This window comes from Anabrus simplex, chromosome 1 (assembly GCF_040414725.1).
Source record: "Anabrus simplex isolate iqAnaSimp1 chromosome 1, ASM4041472v1, whole genome shotgun sequence".
In the NCBI taxonomy this organism is placed as follows: Eukaryota; Metazoa; Arthropoda; class Insecta; order Orthoptera; family Tettigoniidae; genus Anabrus; species Anabrus simplex.
Window position 1 is genome coordinate 827,948,433 of NC_090265.1, and position 21,617 is coordinate 827,970,049.

Below are 21,617 nucleotides of genomic sequence, written 5' to 3' on the forward strand. Positions count from 1 at the left end.
CTTTGTGTCTAAAGATGTCTCATTCTATAATGTCTGTTGAACTTATGTTTGGCTTTTTGAGGTCCTTTCGAAGTTTGTTAAGCCAGGGTGTAGAGTTCCTAAGCGAGATTATATAATCTATTATCCTTTCTGTGATAGAAGGTTTTCATTCGTCTTTTCCTAATGTCGGTTTCGACATTTGAGAACTTTCCTGTTGTTTTGATTGATTGGAACCTGTAGCCGTCTTCTGTGTATCTTGCTCCTAAGATTTTCCTAATGATTCTGCCTCTCTTCTTTTTTGATTTCTTTAAGTTATTATTTTCTCTCGAGTGCCAGTGTTTCACTTGTGTAAAGGACTGTTGGTTTTATGACTGTATTGTAATGCCGAATTTTTGTATGTCTTGACGTGGATTTTTTGTTGTAGATGTTTTGGACTAACCCTAATGCTTTTTCTTAAGTTTTTGGAAATGAGTTTGTTGTGAGATATTTTCAAGGCCTGTTCGTTCGATGAATTCTCAGAGGTATTTAAAGTAATTGTACCATATTTTGTTCTCAGGCTCTTGATACCTATATTTGAACATAAGAATTTAGTTTCCTCGAACGATGTCTGTAGTCCCACCCTTTCTGCACTTGCTTTAAGTATCGCGCGCTGTTTAACGGCACTCTTCTCATCCTCTGTTACTATCGCCAGATCATCAGTAAGAGCGAGGTATAGTATGTAGAGGTTATTTTTGGGAAAGCCCAGTCGAATTGGCTTCCAAAATTCACAGTTCTTGAGTTATTTCTCCCATTCTTCCATAACTTTGTCTAGGACGAAGTTGAACAGATTAATGTACCGGATATACACCTACTCCGTACGTTTAAAGAAAGCGCTTTTTGGAAGGCCATCTGTAATATGAACCGTGAACTGTGTATCAGAAGAAGTTACGAACTTCTTCGGGTGTCTCTACTGTCTACTCATGTGCCCCCTCTGGTGGGAAGATGGACAAGTAATCTTCGAAGAAATTTGTAGTTTTCAGGTTTACTAAACTGAAATGTTTGTAGATTGTTTTGTATGTGTGTGTGTTATAAGGTTACTAGCACGGATTACTCTTCCTTCTGCATGAGTGTCAACCAATCAGAAATTTTGTACATTTATTAAATTAGCCAATCAGTATTGAGGGTGTGTACAGGGCTTCAGCCCAGAGATTTCTGGAACCTTTCACTACGCAATAAAAGCTGGGACCTTTTCGGCCATGTTGTCTTTTCCATCGCTCCAGTCAATAGGTTTAGAGTGAGTACGTAGTGGAAGCAGGGGGCAAGCCTTGCCCGTCGGCGGAAGGCCCACCAGCTAAAGGTAATGGCAGACATCTTTTAATTATGCGATAGTTTCAAATAGCTGGCTTGAGGGGAAGGTTTCAAAATTTCTTAATGTAAATCTCAACATCATATTTTCAATGTAAATGTTCGAGCAAGTCTAAGGACTTTATTCTAACTTAGGGAATAAAGAGTGTTCTCCCTCTTTTAATTCCCATTCAACTTGGTATTGGGGTGACTATGATTTTTTAGAATTTAAAAGTATCTCTACTTTTGGAACTTAATATTTTCTCCATCTAGTCACCTCTGTAACTTCGGGCCATAAGCCCATATAGGGTTTTAAGAGTTTTAGAGTGTATTTTAAAGGGAGTCCAAGTGTTTTGCCTCCTAGCATTTTGTTTATGGCCGTTTCCTTTAACCTTTTCCTTTGACCATTTAGGCCATTTAGAATGGGCGCTTTTGCCTCTGTTTAGTTTCGTATTACTCATAGTCTAGTGTGGATCAGGCTGTCGAGCAGAAAAGACAGTGAACTCTGTTTTCTAGGTTTAGCTAATATTTGGATTAGAGAGTTGTGCCTTAAAGAGGCTGGAAGGTTGTAAATGTTGGAGCTCAGTCCCTTAGAGAGTAATTGTGTGGAGCAAAGGTGCTCCTTGAAATACTGTAACTTTTGAGCTACAAACTCAAACCATTTTACCAACTATTTTCTCTGTAGTACCTGATTGTTTTAGGATTTCAAATCATTATTATTACAATATCTGACGAGCTCACCTTTTGTCTATCCAATTGTTATTTGCTGTTGTTCATCAAGGTTAAAATTTAAAAAAAAACGAAAGAGATAAAATTTCAAATTTTAGAGTTTTAAATTATACCTTGATCTTTTCTCTACCCACCCATTCACCCCGGCACCTTCTTGCACCTCTCCGTTCCACAGAATCTCCGGAATTATTATTATTATTATTATTATTATTATTATTATTATTATTATTATTATTATTATTATTATCTTCTTCGTTTCGGCCTGCTGTAGACCACGTTATTTCAACCGTTTGCATCATTGAGCTTCAATTCTTCCCCAGTACTCACGCATTCTCGTTCTGTGAGCCTTCTTTCTTCCATCAGTCCACTTCTTGCCTGTTTTCAACTTTAGCCTTCCTTGGAACCTCTTGTATCCCTGGAGCTTTTTCTGGAGAGGAGCACGTTTCTGGATGTCTTCGAGTGTGATTCCTATTTCTTGAAGGTCTTTTTCAACTTCGATAAACCAGGGTCCCTTGGTTTTCTTGTTAAGAAAGTAGGAAAAGATCCTATTGGTCTGTCTCTGTGTGCTCATGTGCGCTATGTGGCCATAAAAATTAATCCTCCTTTTCCGAATCGTGTCCGTTATCCTCTCCATATGTTGGTACAGGTCGCTCTTGTGTCGTCTCCTGTACTCACCATCTTCTTTGATTGGTCCAAGAATCTTTCTCAGGATTTTTCTTTCTTTAGCTTCTAGCTTCTCCATCAGACCTTTTCTGTTCATTGCAAGGCATTCTGCTGCGTACAGTGCGCCCGGGCGTACAACCGAACAATAATGCCTAAGCTTGGCGTTGATGGACACTGACCTTTTGTTGTAGACATTCCTAGTCAGCTGATATGCCACCTCCATCTTGTTGATTCTGCACATGATTGCTTCTTTCTCAGAGTTGTTAGGTACTATCCACTCGCCTAAAACTTTTCCACCTGCTTGATGTTTCCCTGTTCCACAATAAGCTCTCTGGGAGCTGGCTTGATGTTGGTTATAAACTCTGTTTTTTGGAAAGAGAGTTGGAGGCCAGCTTTTGCTGCTTGGATTCTCAGTTGGTTAATTTGTTTTTCAGCAGTATCTAGGGAATCGGAAAAGATCGCTAGGGCATCTGCAAAAGCTAGGCAGTCTATGATAAGATCATCTTACTTATATCCTATTCTAAGGCCATTCTCAACCTCTTCATGCACATCTCCTTGCGCCATTCCCGAATGATTTTCTCCAGAGCGCAGTTGAAGAGAAGCGGTGATAGTCCATCCCCTTGCCTAACACCAGTCTTGATTTCAAAGACGTTCGAAATTTCTCCCCTGAATTTCACCCTGGACATAGTGCTGGTTAAGGTCTGTTGAATGATAGCTCTCGTTTTGTTGTCTACGCCCATTTCCTTCAGAATGCGAAGGAGTGTGTGTCAATCTATGGAGTCGTAGGCTTTTTGGAAGTCAACAAAAGTAACTACAAAATTCTTATTCCTGGATTTTAGGTACGACAGGACAGACTTAAGGTTCATGATCTGCTCTGCACAAGATCGTCCTTTTCTAAAGCCTCCTTGGTATTCACCCAACTGTGAATCAAGTTGCTCTTCTGCCCGAGTTTGAAGGGCTTTGGAGAGAATTTTGTATGTTACTGCGAGAAGGGAGATGCCGCGATAGTTGTTTACATCTGTTTTGTCACCTTTCTTATGTAGGGGTGAATCAGGGCTGCTGTCCAATCATTTGGGATCTTCTCTGTTTCCCAGATCTCGCGAATGATCTCAGTTTATCGATCGCCTTTTCACCTGCAGCCTTCCAGAGTTCAGCAATTATCGCATCTTCTCCAGGTGCTTTGTTGTTCTTTAATGATGTAATTATCTGTTTGATTTCCTCTTTTGTGGTGGGAGAAGAGTCTGGGTTGGGATGTCTGGATTCTTCAAAGGTGAATTCTGATTCTGGTTCTTCGCAGTTAAGAAGAGATTCAAAATATTTAGCCAAGATTTGGCAGTTATCCTTGTCGTTGTAGGCAACTTTTCCATTGTGATCTCGGAAATGTAGACTTGGTGGGGTGTACTTGGTGAGGTTGCGTTTGAACGTTCTATAGAAATCCCTAGTATTATTCTTATTGAAGTCCTGCTCGATCTGTGTCAGTTGGTTTTTGTCAAATGCGCGCTTTACTTGGCGGATCACTTTCGCTGCATGTTTCCTAGCCTCCAGAAAGTCTTCATGTCTTTCTGGATTCTTCAGGGAATTCCATCTTTGCCAGGCGATTTGTCTTTGTGTTATGGCTTCATCACATTCTTGAGTCCACCACGGATGCTCCTTTGGTTTCTTTAGCAATACTGTCTCCTCAGCCGTTTCAACAATGGCATTTTTCAGTTGTTCCCAATTTTCTGTGTCCAAAGACTGAAGTTTCTGAGTGAATTTTTCGGTGGTTTTCAGCTTTTCTGTATCAAATTTGCTAGTTTTCTTTATCTTAACTCTTTTGGTGTTTCTTGGATAAAGCTTAATTTTGATCTTGGATAGATAGTGGTCTGAGTCAAGGTTAGCACTTCTCAGGACTTTAACATTTTGGATCTCTTGTGTTGCTTTTCGTGCAATGGCAACATGATCTATTTGAAATTCTCCCAAGTGAGGATTTTATGATATCCATGTCTTTTATTTTCTTGGTAGATGTTTGAAGGCTGTTGACTTAAGAACAAGATTGAATGCCTTACAAAGGTCTATAAGCCTTTCCCCATTTCGGTTGGTTCGTCTGTGGGCTGGATAGTTTCCAAAGATATTTTGGAATTTCCTTTCTTTGCCAATCTGGGCATTGAAGTCTCCAAGCAAAATGATTGTGTGTTTGTCAGGAATTTTTGATATAACATCTTCCAGGTCCTCCCAGAATTTGTCTGTTCCTTCTGGGTCTTTCTTGTTTGCCTGGTTGATTGGCGCATGTACGTTCACAAGCGTGTGTACGTTGTTCATACTCCGAAAGCTAAGCATTGTGACCCTGCTGTTAGGAGAGCTGAAATCAGTGACTGAATCAATAATTTTCCTGCTGACAATAAATCCTGTGCCAAGGTGTGGATCAGTTTTCATCACACGTTTGCCAGTTTTCCCTTTGAAGATTCTATAACCTTGTGATTCAAACGCATGTTCATCAGTAAACCTTGACTCTTGAATTGCTGTAATTAGGATTTCATGATGGAAGAGGACATCCGTAAGATGTTTGAGTTTACCAACTTTCAAGAGGGAGTTGGCATTGAAGGTAGAAAAAAAAATTCGGTGTTTGTGGCTGATTTTGTTCCTAGGAGTCTCCGATATCTCCTTGCATGTTGATGCAGGCTCCCCAGAATCCGAAGGCCTGCTTGCGTCACTCAAGGCGACGGTGGATTGGTTACCACCTGGGGTACAATTTCCTGTTGAATTTTCCTCCATGCTTTGCAGTTGAAAACTTGTAGTTAGGGGTCGGTGTAGTTTTACATCGACCAAGTTACTTCCAAGGTTGTAAACCTTGGAGAGAGCCTGATGTTCGACTCGCGATGGCATTTCCTCCATACCCCATGCTTCGGTTCTCCCGCCGGTACTCGGGTGGCTGATTGCAGTGGCTATTATTATTATTATTATTATTATTATTATTATTATTCCCTCTCCTTCAGTAATGTCCCCTTCCACACGAAGGCCTACACCTCCTTCTATCAGCAGCCGGTTTGCCTTCTCATTCTTCTTCGATATTGCTTTCTTTACAGTTTTATTACTGTGTGATTACCGCTTTAGATACGTATTTTTTCAAAACCCAAATTAAAAAAGAAATCCACGAAAACGTGAATTTCGTCCACAATGAATTACCAAAGTCCGCCTCTGTGGTGTAGTTTTTAGAGTGATTAGCTGCCACTCCCGGAGGCCCGGGTTCGATTGCCGCATCTGCCACGAAAGTTGAAAAGTTGTACTAGGACCGGGACGGGGTCTATTCATCCTCCGAAGGTTGACTGAGTAGAGGGTTTCGGTTCCCACCTCAGCCATCCCCGAAGTGGTTTTCCGTGGTTTCCACTCCTTATCCAAGCAAATGCCGGGATGGTATCTAACTTAAGCCACGCCCACTTCCCTCTTCCTACCCTTTCCATTCCAGGCGGTAGAGGTGGGATACCTCGCTGAGTCCGAGGGAAAAACCAACCCTGAACAGCAAACTGATTAAGTAATAATAATGAAGTTGCTTTACATCGCACCGACACAGGTCTTATAGCGACGATGGGACAGGAAAGGACTAGGGGTGAAAAGGAAACAGCCGTGGCCTTAATTAAGGTAAGGTGTGAAAATGGGAAACCACGGGAAACCATCTTCAATGGGGTTCGAACCCACTATCTCCCGAATACTGGATACTAGCCGCACTTAAGCAAATGCAGCGATCGAGTTAATTTTTTATTTCCAGCATCTGTCTGTTATTACCTAACTCCTTCCGGAATTCATACGTAATTCCGCCAATAGCACCTGATTTACCTTCCTTGCCCTTTTTCAGTGTCTCTAATACTTTATCCATGGTTATTGGATCGTCTAGTACGGGCATGGTGTTTTCCACATGTCCCTGTATACCAGTCTCAGTTTTATTAATTTTCCATTCATCCTTACCCCTAGCAGCCCCTTAAAGTACATTATCCACTCAACCTCGCGTAGGATTACTTGGTTTCTGCCTTAATTTTATTGACATAGTATGTTTATTCTGATCTAAATTTTCTTAGTTTCGCTTTCTTTCCAATACTTAATTAAAAATTTACCTCTTTTTATCCGCCAAGTCCTTCTATTCTCACTTATCAGATCTTTGAATTCCTTTCTTAATCTCCAGAAATCTATCCGTAGCTCCTATGATCCTTCACTGCTGTACTCTTTTAATGCCGTTATCACCAGATTTTTTCTTTTTTCTTTCTTTGCTTCTTTTTTTTTGCATTCATCATTATACCAGGGGTTTTGTTTGTTTGTTTGTTTTTTTGTTTTCCCTTTACTTACCATCATTTATCTAGCAGCTATTACTATCGATATTTCAATCATATTTTCAATGCCTACCTTCAGAATTTCAGATGTTCCCACCCCACCCCCTCGTAATACTCCCTAAATATTCATCACTATGTTCCTTATTCCATCTATACCTCACAAACTGTTTCTGTGCATAATTAACCTGCTCTGTTTCTTTTGCTTTTCCTTCACTTTTTAGCAGACCTCTGGGAAATGGTGAGAAGCTTTACGTTTAATATATTTCAAGGCCTCTCTATTTAACATAACTAAATCTATGGTACTCCCTCCTGAATCAATTATATACGTTAAATTCTCTGTTTCATCCCCAACCACCCACCATTTAGTACATATAATTCTTCTACTGCACACATTTTTAACAGTTTCTCTCCATTCTTGTTGCATTCTTTATACTTTGAGACTTTTCTAACTGTCTGACTAACTTTTGAAACATATATAAATATGGATTTAAATTGAAAAATCTGAATATCTGCATTTAACATGAAAATCATGAAAATTTACATTCATTAAATAAAATACACACTCGTCGGACCTTGTACTCACACTTACTTGTTACCTGCTAACTTACACATACGTTATTTGAAGGGCGCCAGCTACCACTCAGTGCAGCAATAATAGAATGAGAATCTTGACTATCTCTAGGGTGTGGGGTAATAAGCTTACTTTTGACAACATACCATATAAGTTCTGGGAAAAGGAGATTGGCGTTCGGTTTCCCCATTAATTTTGAGGTTAAGATATTTTACTGTCATTGAAATAAAACTATGAATTCGTTTGATAGAACAAAATATATTCTTTAAATAATATATGAAAAATAGTGAGTCTTGTTGCGATAAAACAGATGAGAATATGAAATTATGACATTGCAACTGAAAAAAACTAGGCATGAATTTGAATTCTTCTTGACCGGACATTTAACAATTTATACGAAATATTTCCCTCACTGATTCACTTGACTGTACCTTCAACACTTTTAGTGTAATTACGACGTATTCCTTTGATCTGGTGTTTACTGTAGATGTGTCACGCCTAACTTGGTGATACATCCTTGTGACTGCTTCTTCTCCATATCATTTGACTTCTTTGTAAGTCAATATGGTATTACCTCATAGCAGGTGACCAACTAACTTTGGCCTCACTCTCTCAATGACCAAAGAATAATGGCTCACTGAGTCTTCTCCATCTCTCGTTCACACTCGTTGACTGACCGACTGAGGCCTCTTCATCTAGTAGACTTCTTCACTGTTCAGCTTCCGTTTAAATAATGACTGACGCTACAATATGCATCCACCTTTTATAGACGTTGGTTGACACAGCTACGCAATCTCCAGAAATAACAATGACATACTCCCACAACGCCTCAAACCGTTGCATGTACTGGTGAAATCCCCTGAGGCGGCTGAGTCTCTGAGCGAATTGCTAAAAGCTCACGATGACGTAGCCATGACGTGGCGATGACTTGGCAGAAATGTCAGCAGTATAGCAATATAACAACGTCACATCCACATCTGATACATCGAAACTCTCACTGAATAGATATTTAATGTTAATCTACATATACGTATATATGCATACACTCAATTACAAATACGCAAGCGACAAGCATTGTATAATGGAATTGAATAATAATTATAACAAAATAATAGTGTTCTCACAGATAAAATAATAATAATAATACGGACATAATAATAATAATAATAATAATACAGATAAAATAATAAAATAATAAAATACAGATATCATCTTGTAACGGGATTTGAACCGTTACAACTTCTCCTTCTTTCTATTAACATTTCTTCTACTGTATTTCTCTATCGTATACAGGATTTTTTCACCCACCCTTCCATTAAAATCTTCCATTATTATTATTCCCGCTTCTTCATTTTTTAATTTGTTCTGATTTACTTCGTCAATATGGTCATTTACTTCTTACTTTCTTTCTTAATCTGTTTTTCCCTCGGACTCAGCGAGGGATCCCACCTCTAGCGCCTCAAGGGCAGTTTCCTGGAGCGTGAGACATTGGGTCGGGGATACAACTGGGGAAAATGACCAGTACCTCGCTCAGGCGGCCTCACCTACTATGCTGAACAGGGGCCTTGTGGGGGGATAGGAAGATTGGAAGGAAGAGACAAGGAAGAGGGAAGGAAGCGGCCGTGGCTTTAAGTTAGGAGGAGAAGTGGGAAACCACGGAAAATGATAATAATACGGACATAATAATAATAATAATAATAATACAGATAAAATAATAAAATAATAAAATACAGATATCGTCTTGTAACGGTGGGAATCGAACCCACCTCTACTCAGTTTACCTCCCGAGGCTGAGTGGACCCCGTTCCAGCCCTCGTACCCTTTTTCAAATTTCGTGGCAGAGCCTGGAATCGATCCCGGGCCTCCGGGGGTAGCAGCTAATCACACTAACCACCACAGAGGCGGACATGTGCGTAAGTTATACATTTTATTATGGTATTTAAAAATATTCATCCCCCTAAATATCGAAGTTTCAGAAAATTTACTGTCAAAGTCGGAGCTATGTTTACGTCTTGTTATATTTGCGAACATTTCTTCTTCTTCTTCTTCTTCTTCTTCTTCTTCTTCTTCTTCTTCTTCTTCTTCTTCAAAGAGAACATATTAAAATCACGAAAAAAGAATCCGCTTAACGGATGTCATTTGTTCAGTTAATTGTTGTTGCTTGCAATTTAACTTCTAATTTTGATAGACTTATAAGCAGTGGCGGCTCGTGAAAAAATCGTCCTACGTGCTACAAAAAACAAGCTAAATACGCTGTTTTAAATCTGCATATTGCCATGATGAACCACGCATACTTCAAACTTGGTAATAATAATAATAATAATAATAATAATAATAATAATAATAATAATAATAATAATAATAATAATAATAATAATACAACTTTTCTCACAATGTATAACTCAGAACAAACAAAAACAACATTAATTTGGAAGCAGATGAATTCTTCGACAACTGTCTACGAGATAAATAATTCATTGGAGAAATATTGTTTTTACTAATCTAATGGCGCAACTTACATCAGTGCAAATAGAATCGTGGGAATATAGATCCCCACTAAGAACACTAATTTAATTTCACTTTATATACACTGCAGTGGATAAATAATTTGATAAATCTTCGTATAAACTTTAGCACTAACACAATGACAGAAAAAACACGCACCAGTAATATAACCGCGAGAAAACAGCTAATGGCGGAACTGAATAGAGTGAAAAAGGAAGCAAAAGAGAATTATATGAATGGCATACTTCAAGAGGGTAATGACCACAAAGGGAAATTGAAAAAGCTGTATTCATATATCAGGAATCAAAACCGCACAAAGCAACTGAAAGAGCTGCCAACTGATTCATTGAGACCTCCCCTATTACCAGAGTAAATGTCCGGCTCGATGGCTAAATGGTTAGCGCGCTGGCCTTTGGTCACAGGGATCCCGGGTTCGATTCCCGGCAGGGTCTGGAATTTTAACCATCATTGGGTGTACGTGTTGTCTTCATCATCATTTCATCCTCATCACGAATCGCAGGTCGCCTACGGGCGTCAAATCAAAAGATCTGCATCTGGCGAGTCGAACATGTCCTCGGATACTTCCGGCACTAAAAGCCATACGCTATTTTATTTCACCAGAGTAAATTACATTGTAATGCGGGATAACATTTAGGGTCAGTCAAAGATTCTTTGACTCACCTACGAATTCCTTATTTTTGACACAAAAGGAAGATGGATATTTTAATAAACATGTGTGAGATAGATTGCCTCCACTTACGCTTTACTTTCGAGCCCAGACGATGCTACTCTCTAGTGGCAGATTCGCTTACCACGTTCAACACGGCCGACTGGATCCCTCGCTGCGCTCCAAGGAGCTAGCTAGAGCGACGCATCAAGTCGGCCGTGAACATAAGAGTAGCAGGAGATATCGAGTAATTCTACCCCCTTGCGGGAGAGGAAGTAACTATAAACGGGATCAGTGAAAGTTGATCCCGGTTTACGGTATACTCCGCCGACTAGGGGGAGTGTTGCAAGCTTGGCTGCGCCTGCGTATTGCTTCCTTCAGGCTACAGGCAAGGGCTCACTTCACATGAGCACGAGCCTTGTTCCCCGGGAGAACGGCGCTAGGTGTTCGACAGATCTCGTCCTGATTTCCACAAAACACAAATTCATATCGTACTCAAAACAACGAAAAGGCGCCAGGATAATTGTATTGTACATAAATAATATTCCTTACAGTTCCAAGCTACGTGCTGGAGCCCGGTAGCACGTACTGACCGGCCGCCACTGCTTATAAGGCAATATTATCTTTGTTTCAAGAAAAAAAAATGAGGCATTGGTATAACCACTAAACATTGGCGGGAAAATGTTATAAATGCGCGTGGTATTTTTGAAATAAGAAGTCGTGTCCCTGTGGTTCGTATTCCAAATAAAACGTTTGTTTGATTGATTGATTGATTGATTGATTGATTGATTGATTGATTGATTGATTGATTGATTGATTGATTGTTTGTTTACGATTAGCTTTAGGTCACACCGACACAGAGAACGATCTTATGACGACGATGGGATAGGAAAGGGCCAGGAGTGGGAAGGAAGCGACCGTTTCCTTAAATACAGTGTGAAAATGGGAAACCACCGAAAACCATCTGCCGACAGTAGGGTTCGAATCCACTAACTACCGAGCGCAAGCTTACAGCTCACATAAAATTGAAAGTCCCGCATAAGTACAAGTTTACTTTTAATAATAATAATAAAAATAATAATAATAATAATTTGTTAGTGATTTAAGTCTAGGGAGCGCTTACAATTAGTTATTTTTGAATGTTCGCTTTCGTTCCTAATAGGCCTATCTCTTGAGCCCTGCTATTAATTTTTCCTTCCGGTACTGTGAAAGAGGTTTGCGAGATTTAACAACCTTTGGTAGAAAAGACCACGAGTTCACCATTTTACAAAATATGTGCTCTCTGAGACATCAGCATTAGAAATCCCAGCGGAAGCTGCCTTTATTTTTTTTTTACTTCATTGAGCCACATGTTGCCAGTTTTGTAGCTTTTGATGAGTGAGAAGGTCTTCTTCATAAACCTGCCATTCTCAGAAGGTGCCCTTAATACTTCCGCCGCCTAACACTTCAGCAGCCTACGTCGCATGGTAGTGTTAGCTGAACTGTTGGTACACAGTTTGAGTTTAAGCCGAAGCTTTAGTAAGCCACGCACGCCGCTTAAGCAAGGCTTACTCTTTGGCTTAAACACTACGAGTTTCACAGTAGGGGGACCATGTGCAGCTTTACTAAGCTGAACATCTCCGAAGTTGGTAATGCTTGCGCATGCGCAATGATTCAATTCTCATCTTTGTTTACAACCGTAGCCTATGATTGATTGACTTGTAGGTTATACATCGTTTATCAGCCAAGATCATTTAGAAAAATGAACGGAAAATGTGATTCCAATAATAGTAACAAAAAGTTTAAAAAAAGGTCACTCGCCCGTCCTGCTGACACGTATTACCACTACAGTCTAAAATGGCCATAACTTCTGAACCATTCATGCAAATAATGTCCTGACAAGGTTATTGTAATCCTTATAAAATACTGGAAGAGGTCAAACAATTTATTTCGATGAGGAATTCGAGGATAATATCGAAATATTTATTTATTTAAGGAGTTATATTTTTTTTTACCGCTGAGTATAGCATAAAATCGCTTCTAGAGGGCAAACGGTTGGAAATAGGTATATACCATCGCGGACTTTTTTGTAGAGGTTTCTATGCTCTACAATTCGTACACTTACACTTGGGGTCTATCGTTGACGGTTCACGCAGCGTAAGCCAAGAAAGCAAGTGACCGACCGACATTTTTGTCTCTTTACTGTATATCGGAACACGGAAACTGTATTATTTCACGAGTTTCGAAATATATTCAGAAATATAAGTTATAATGTTAATGTTGTTGGTTTTACGTCCCACTTACTGTGAATTTGAGCACCTTCACCACAGGACTGAGACAGGATCGAACCTGCCAAGTTGGGCTATAAGAAGGCCAGCGCTCTACCATCTGAACTGAATCCTTAGCTTAAACCTCAGTTTCATACAGCTTAAGCCAGTCACAGATAAGCTCGGCTTACCACTTGCACTCCCCACTGTGAAACTCGTCCAGAGTTTAAGCTCCCGCTTAAGCCCGATCCAAGGCTTAAGCGTATACTGTGAAACCGGGCCTTAAATTCGCTTTAAGTCGGTAGGTTCCACCCGGGACTACTCTTGGTCCATAAATTTTCCGGAGGATATGTCTTTCAACATTTTTCAGGTCGCCCATGGTTCCTTTCCTATACCTCAATAAGATCTCCACAACATATAAGACTAGTGATCTGACAACAGTTTTGTAATGGCATATTTTGGCGTTCTTCGAAATGCATATCTTGTTGTAACGGTTTTGCGACAGTTGGTATGCTGCGCCGAGTTTGACATATCTCTCCAAGATGGAGGTTTCGTCTCTACCATTGGGGTAGACCCATTCACCAAGATACCGGAATCGATTGACTTTTCCAAACTTATAATAATAATAATAATAATAATAATAATAATAATAATAATAATAATAATAATAATAATAATAATAATAATAATAATAATAATAATATCGTTGACGTTCTGTAGACACGCAGTTGTTCTTCATGATAATACTGGAAAGTGTTATAGGCTATATCAAAGAATCAACATATTCAACTTTGTATAAAATTCCAGAAAACTATAGAGGTGCTTTGTTTGCAGGTCGTGAGTGCCATCCTTAACGCGTTAATCGACAAGGACAAGCAACCACTAGAATATTACCTGGCTCAGGCATATGACACCCTTGAAGAATTTGAAACAGAATTGGCTTGCCGTGGAACTACATTCTTTGGTGGTAAGTGTCGGATTAAATTTTTCTCGATATGTGCTCATGGGATCGTTCTAACTTAACCGGAACTTTGGGTATAATTTTTCCACCTAATTTCTTATTTTGATTTCAATTTGAGAATTTACTTTAAATGTTGTCTTCACAAACCCCCGCTCACATTACAGACGACTTGCCAAGTATTGTTCTAAGGAGCAGCGAAATATAATTTTATAAGTACCATTTTTTTACAAGTTGTTTTATGTCGCACCGTCACAGATAGGTCTTACGGCGACGATGGGATAGGAAAAGCCTAGGAATGTGAAGTAAGCGGCCGTGGCCTTAAGGTACAGCCCCAGCATTTGCCTGGTGTGAAAATGGGAAACCAGGCCAGCCGACTGTGGCCTGTAAAGATATGATAGTTCTACAATAACTTATATAGTATATATATATATATATGTTGCCATTACGTGTTTTTTCTTTTTGCCTAATGATGGAACACTCCGTGACATATTCAGGAATTAACTCAATACCTTCCGAAGGTTTATTGACAATTTTTACGTAATTTCCCCCCTGCACTTGACGTTTTCCCGATTTTACGACGCCTGAACGTTAGTTTAATGATGCCTTCATTTATCGAAAGATTATTTATTTGAAACTGTTACGTGATTGTCATACTTTTTTTTCTTTTTTACAATTTGCTTTACGTCGCACCAACACAGACAGATCTTACGGCGACGATGGGATAGGAAAGGGAAGGATGCGGCCGTGGCCTTAATTAAGGTACAGCCCCAGCATTTTCCTGGCGTGAAAAGTGGAAACCACGGAAACCCACTTTCAGGGCAGCCGTCAGTGGGGTTCGAACCCTTTATCCCCCAAATGCAAGCTCACAGCTGTTCGACGCTAACCACACGGGCAAATCGCCCGGTCATATATGAGGAGTGTCTGTTCAAAAGGTGCTATTTCCACTTCCAAAAATAAATCAGTATTTCGTCCACTTGCGTAACAGTAGTTGAATATTATCGATTGCCTTGAGCGATCCAGACCAGAAAGATGTAATTCCTTAAAAGTTGTACCAAACCCATCCATGGGTACGTTCCATTTGCCTTTTATGTTACGTTTCTTGCACCTTTCCCACAACTTTCTTAAGGTAAAATAGCTAGCACCTTTTGAACAGACAGTCCTCATATGCCTATATAAGATTTTGTAATTCGAATTCATCCTCTAACAACAGACCATGTGTTTTCAGGAATTTTTTTTTTCTTCGGAACTGTTAAAGGTTTGAAGGGGATGAATTGCTTCATCATCCTAAATTTTGCCTTATGGTTAATAATACTACCTTCTCTTTCAGGTGAGAAGCCTGGCATGGTGGATTTGATGATTTGGCCGTGGGCAGAACTTTCCAAGTTGCCAGTTCTTCTGCGCAACGAAACGTCCAAGCTCCCAAAGGAAAAATTTCCGAAGTTGGTAAGTATGGAAGTGAAATAATAGGAGTCTGCATGGGAAAAAAGAAATTTTTGTTTGTATGGGCCTTGCAGGTGTCCCGTATTATACGGGATTTCCCGTATTTGAGGATCTGAAGTGCTGTTCCGATTTAACAGCATACGGGACGCCCTTTTTTTTTTAACCATATTTAAACAACTCATTTCTACCATGGTTAAAATTATCTATTTACGGTACAATTTACCGATCCTGCATTCCAAATCATTATTCTTCATTTATTAAGGATTTTACACTATGGGTGATTTTTTCTCTAAAATTAATTTAGATACCACATATCTTATGTTCTAAGTACACTTGCTTTGAATGTATATGTTGAAAGAGCTTTTTGAATTCTCAGAAACAAATGGAATGATGAAATAAATAGATGTTCAGCAACAGTGATAAAGTCAGAAATTCAAGTCTCGCTTGATTTTTATCATTGTTGTCAGAAATGTCATGACTTGATAAGAGAGATTCAGCATTATTGAAAAAAGGCTAAAAGTCAGAAAAAATATTTCCCTCTTAACCTGTTTACCCTCCAGAGTCCGGCACCATGGCTAAGTGGTTAGCATGCTGGCCTTTGGTCACAGGGGTCCCGGGTTCGATTCCCGGCAGGGTCGGTAATTTTAACCATCATTGGTTAATTTCTCTGGCACGGGGGCTGGCTGTATGCGTCGTCTTCTTCATCATTTCATCCTCATCATGACGCGCAGGTCGCCTACGGGAGTCAAATCGAAAGACCTGTACTTGGTGAACTGAACATATCCTCGGATACTCCCGGCACTAAAAGCCATACGCCATTTCATTACCCTCCAGAGTTGCTTTTTCCCCCGGATTCAGCGAGGGGTTCCACCTCTACCGCCGCAAGGTCAGTGTCCTGGAGCGTGAGACATTGGGTTGGGGAATACAACCGGGGAGGAGGGCCAGTACCTCGCCCAGGCTGCCTCACCTGCTATGCTGGACAGGGACCTTGTGGAGGGTTGGGAAGATTGAAGGGGATAGACAAGGAAGAGGGAAGGAAGCGGCCGTGACATTAAGTCAGGTATCATCCTGGCATTTGCCTGGAGGAGAAGTGGAAAACCACGGAAAACCACTTCGAGGCTGGCTGAGGAGGGAATCGAAACCCCCTCTACTCGGTTGAGCTCCCGAGGCTGAATAGACCCCGTAGCAGTCCTAGTGCCATTTCGAAACCTCTACTTTTCAAATTTCGTGCCAGAGCCGGGAATCGAACTCGGGCCTCCGGGGTTTGCGGCTAATCACAGTAACCACTACACCACAAAAGGAGGACGTAAAGAAAAATATGAATTTTAAACTTTTTATGTAGAAAAGGAAACAGCAAAATACTGTAACAACGTTTGTGCCTTACCAAACCAAACCAAACCAAACCCCATGGCACTACAGCCCTTGAAGGGCCTTGGCCTACCAAGCGACCGCTGCTCAGCCCGAAGGCCTGCAGATTACGAGGTGTCGTGTGGTCAGCACGACGAATCCTCTCGGCCGTTATTCTTGGCTTTCTAGACCGGGGCCGCTATCTCACCGTCAGATAGCTCCTCAATTCTAATCACGTAGGCTGAGAGGACCTCGAACCAGCCCTCAGATCCAGGTAAAAGTCCCTGCCCTGACCGGGAATCGAACCCGGGGCCTCCGGGTAAGAGGCAGGCACGCTACTCCTACACCACGGGGCTGGCTTTTTGCCTTACAGTATATATTATGTCTCAGTACTTTCTTGACTGAATGTCGTTATGTAGTGTCGACATGACCTGTCCCTTATTGGCAGTTCAAAAACCGGGCAACCATAGCACTGATGCTTCTTGACGTTTACAATTCACGCAGTTATAAAGAAATAATAGCAATGGTATTGTTTTTACGCCCCACAACTACTTCTGAAGGTTTTCGGAGACGCCAAGGTGCCGGAATTTCGTACGTGCTAGTACCGACACGAGGCTGGCGTATTTGAGCACCTTCAAATATGACCGGACTGAGCCAGGATCGAACCTGCCAAGACCGTCTGAGCCACCCAGCCCGGCAGTAATAAAGAACAATGAGCGGTACCTTAATGAAATATTATAGATAGTACTATTTTTCTATTTTGTTTTACGTCACACTGACACAGACAGGCTTTATGCTGACGATGGGATAGGACAGGGCTAGGAATGAGAAGGAAGCGGCTGTGGTCTGAGTTGAGGTACAGCCACAGCATTTATCTGGTGTGGAAATGGGAAAGCTCGGAAAACCATCTTCAGGACTCCTAAGCGTGGGCCTCGGGGCCGCTTTTTCCGGAATGGGACAAATGTTATTACAGTATTTTGATGTATCCTTTTCTACATAAAAAGTTTAAAACTCATAATTTTCTTCACGTGTACTACTGTGGAGTAATACTCTTCCTCATGACGGCATGTTTTGCAATATTCTGGGTACTAATCTATGAAGAGGTAAGGTTTGTTTGTATGTAATGGCTAATCTCAGGAACTGCTGGACCGATTCTAAAAATTATTTCACTAATAGAAATATATATTTTCCCTGAGTGCTATAGGCTATATTTTATTTTTTAAACAATTCGAAGGGGGGGGGGGTGTGACGTGGGGAGATATAAACATACTAGGCTAATATAGGCGTAATACCGAATTTGTCGTACAATGACGAGACAAAACTCATTTTAAGGCCCTTGACGCAAAGAACAAAACTCGGTAAGCCCCGAGGGGTCGAAAACCATGTTTTTAGGCCCTAAATCCAACCGTTATTGAGATATATGCACCACACTACCCCTGCTCTAGGAATCGGATAAAGAAATGAACTGCCGTAACCATGGCAACATCAGCTCCAGTATGCTTACAGCAGCGAGATTTTCTACAATATATCACAAAAACCTAACATGTTACAGACATAACCTTTAACGAGTATCCAGCAGTGCCAGCAGCCGCGGTAATTCCAGCTCCAATACTGTATATTAAAGTTGTTGCGGTTAAAAAGCTCGTAGTTGGATTTGTGTCCCACGCTGTCCGTTCATCGCTCGTCGGTGTCTACCTGGTGAAACTTTTCTTACTCATAATTATTTATTTACTCATGTCAGAAGCATACTTAATCATACAGTTGAAAATAAATTAATAATTAAACTATTTACAAAAATTATGAGACAAAAGAAAATAGACCAAATTTACTGTACATCTAGATGGTGTTTTGCCAAAACTGAGCCACACCTAGGGCGTTGTCTTCAGCAAGCATTAAATCTTGCTGTGAGCATGAAAATGGGCAGAGAGGACATTACATATGGCTCACTGTTTGTTCTTCACCACAGTCGCACTTGCTGTCCTCTGTTGTGAAGCCCCATAACTTAAGTGAGGACTTAGCCCTGCCGACACCAGTTCTTAATCGGTTAAGGGACCTCCAAACACTCCAGTCTACATTGTAGCCAGCCGGAAGTTGTTCACGCGGCTCCATCCATTCTTGTTGCTTAGATTTCCACAAGGAAAGTCTTACTTTGCCTGGTGGTCCTTTCAAAGGCTTTGTTGTCTGTACTCATAATTGGGGAAGGTAACGGTTTTATTGCTTTCACAACGTTGCGACTCAAGGCAATAGAGGAAGACCTAAAGTAAAAACCACATGTCTATTAAAGCCTATCCTCTCCCCCTTTCAAAGTAAAACACAAGTCTGAAAACACACTTCTGGTAAAGATCAAGCTATGTTATATAATCTGTGCCTACTTTCAGCCCGGCCTCAAGGAGGAAGGCATAATGGATGACCTACCCACTGCACTAGGCAAAGTGTCGGAAGTCGGATCTTTACTCGTAGCAGGGCACTTCAACTGTCGCATAGACTCCACATCAAATATACTACAAGTGCTCTTGATTTCTTAGAACAGGAAGGTCCATTCCCACTAAACAAGAAGGAAGAAAAGGCTTACATAAGTTTTAATCATCAGCACAATAGACTTAATCCTCATTAATGATTGTTTTAGTTGTACATAACAGAGTTCCTTCTCGCATCACGGCTAGAAACCGTCTGCCGATAAAAACAGTTCAATTTTCACAGGCATTAAATGGACCTACTCATTACATGAAGCATAAGATGAAACTGTCTAGACGTTTGGGCACACCTAAGCTGAAAAAGTAATTTCAGAAATAGCGGTGACTATCAAGGCTGGCAATATAAACGTGGCAGTGAAGAAACTAGAGGACCTTTTAATTCATGCCATACAACCAGCGGTGGAATGGACCCGAAGAACTAACCATAGTTCAATAATTTGTGTTATAATGTGGAAGAGGACAATAGAAGCTCTCCATGAGATGAAGAAATCACCAACAGAAGCAACGCTAAAATTATATGGAGAGAAGAGGAGGAAGTATAATGGTGCAATCGAACAGGCTAAAGTGAAGTACCAGCAGACGCTGGAGAGAATGAAAATAAAGGAAGCAGAAAAGGATCCTTTCACAACGCTGAAACCCCGCCAGGCACGGTTTCCGACGAATATACCCGTGGAAACATGGGTTAATCACCTCATTCTTGTATTGCAGGAAAAGGATACCCGACCTGCTTCCGTTTCTCCCCCGGGATCATACAAACCTATCACAGTGCCGGAAGTTTCGACCGCAATATATACCAGCAAAGACAGGAAAGCATGTGATCCAGACTTGATTTCAATGAACATCTTAAAGCAGCAGCACCGTTGCTTCAAGAAGCATGGGCGGCTCCCGTGAAAGCATACGACAAGGCAGAATTCCCGATTCCCAGCGGAAGTTAACTAGAAAAATGCTCTATAAAGAAAAATGATACTCTAGCGATCCCAACTCATACAGAGGCATTTCTTTGGAGTACACCCTCTTCGAAATTTTCACAAGGATTCTGTTAGACAGATTGAAACAAATAGCTGACAGATCCCCTAAGTGCAGTTCGGTTTTCGCAAACATAGATGTACCCTGAAGGCCATCATGTTGCTAAAAGATACTCTACTGAACCCTTGAACTTACCATTCCATCGTTGGTCGGCCACGGCTGCTATAGTAGAACAATTTAGAACTCTTAAATCTTGGGTCGTTGCGGGAATAAATTCGGTCACGATCTTAACCAAACGATGGGGTTCAGAAGAAAGCCTAACTACTTGAAATGAGGAGCAAAAATGTGCTTACTAACTTTTATTTAAACTGAAAGAGCACGATAACATCGTTAATTTAAATATGCATTCTTGCCACAAAACATAAAAACATTTAATTATTGATTTTTGAAAAGTTCCTAACACAGTCACATTACATAACGTCACTTCGTTTCTTCCAATGTCGAAGAGTTGCTTCAGAGAAGCTAATATGTTAGTGGACATCGAAACTGAAAAACTGAAAAAGGGAAGACCTGAAAACCGGGCACCTATCATTCCAAACGAGAACTGAGAGTTAATCCACACGATCCGTGGAAAATCTGACTTTCAACAAGTAGAACGCCTGATTTTCTCTTAATTAAGGTTATCCACCAGTCAAATACCCTTCACGGATACGGAACATCCGCCGAATGGACCCTTAATCGAACCAAACTGACTATCAGTTGCTTTGGATAGGTTGCGAAATATTATAGGAAAGCATGGTGTTCACTACAAGTTAATGGCATCATTCACAATTGAAATAAAATTCCACCATGTATTTGTCATTCATGACACCCTTAAGTGATAAGGTAGTCCCGATGCTAAACGTGCATCACCCCAAACAACTGTTCGGAAGGAACCAACAACAACATGATCCGGGAGGATCTTACGTTAAGTCGTTCTAAAGGAACAAAACTGCGAAATGCAGGAAACATTTACTACTCATGCATTTAGAAGAAATGCCAAACACTGAAGTTAATCAAAAAGTGAAAAGTCACTTGAAAATATTATTATTGAACCGATTTTCAGGTTAGAAATGGGTTTATTATGCTTAATAAATTTACCAGTCCACGCTAAAATTTACTACAATTTTAAGGAATTCTTTCCCTTGACAACAATGCTACCAGTACAGATCTCTCTATTTACTGTCTGTCCCAACACACTACTGGTAAAGTGATTACTTACTTATTCTAACTATGAATACGAATGAAAATACGACAAGATTAAAATATAAAATAAAATTACTGGCTGACGAATCGAAACCGCATTCGCAACTCAAGTCTCATTCTACAACACTAGGTGTCAATAATGCACACTATCAATAAAAACGGACGTCGAGACAAGGAAACAATAAAGTCCGTAAAAAAATAAA

The 21,617-nt window shown here is 40.4% G+C and overlaps 1 protein-coding gene across 1 annotated transcript in view; it reads left to right on the plus strand.

The window, feature by feature from the left end:
* Window positions 1-21,617, plus strand: part of LOC136873899 (pyrimidodiazepine synthase) — a 120,699-nt gene that overhangs the window by 82,121 nt on the left and 16,961 nt on the right. The window contains exons 3-4 of the mRNA XM_067147231.2: window positions 13,816-13,948; window positions 15,270-15,385. Coding sequence (XP_067003332.2) covers window positions 13,816-13,948; window positions 15,270-15,385 — 249 coding nt within the window. The remainder of the gene's footprint in view (window positions 1-13,815; window positions 13,949-15,269; window positions 15,386-21,617) is intronic.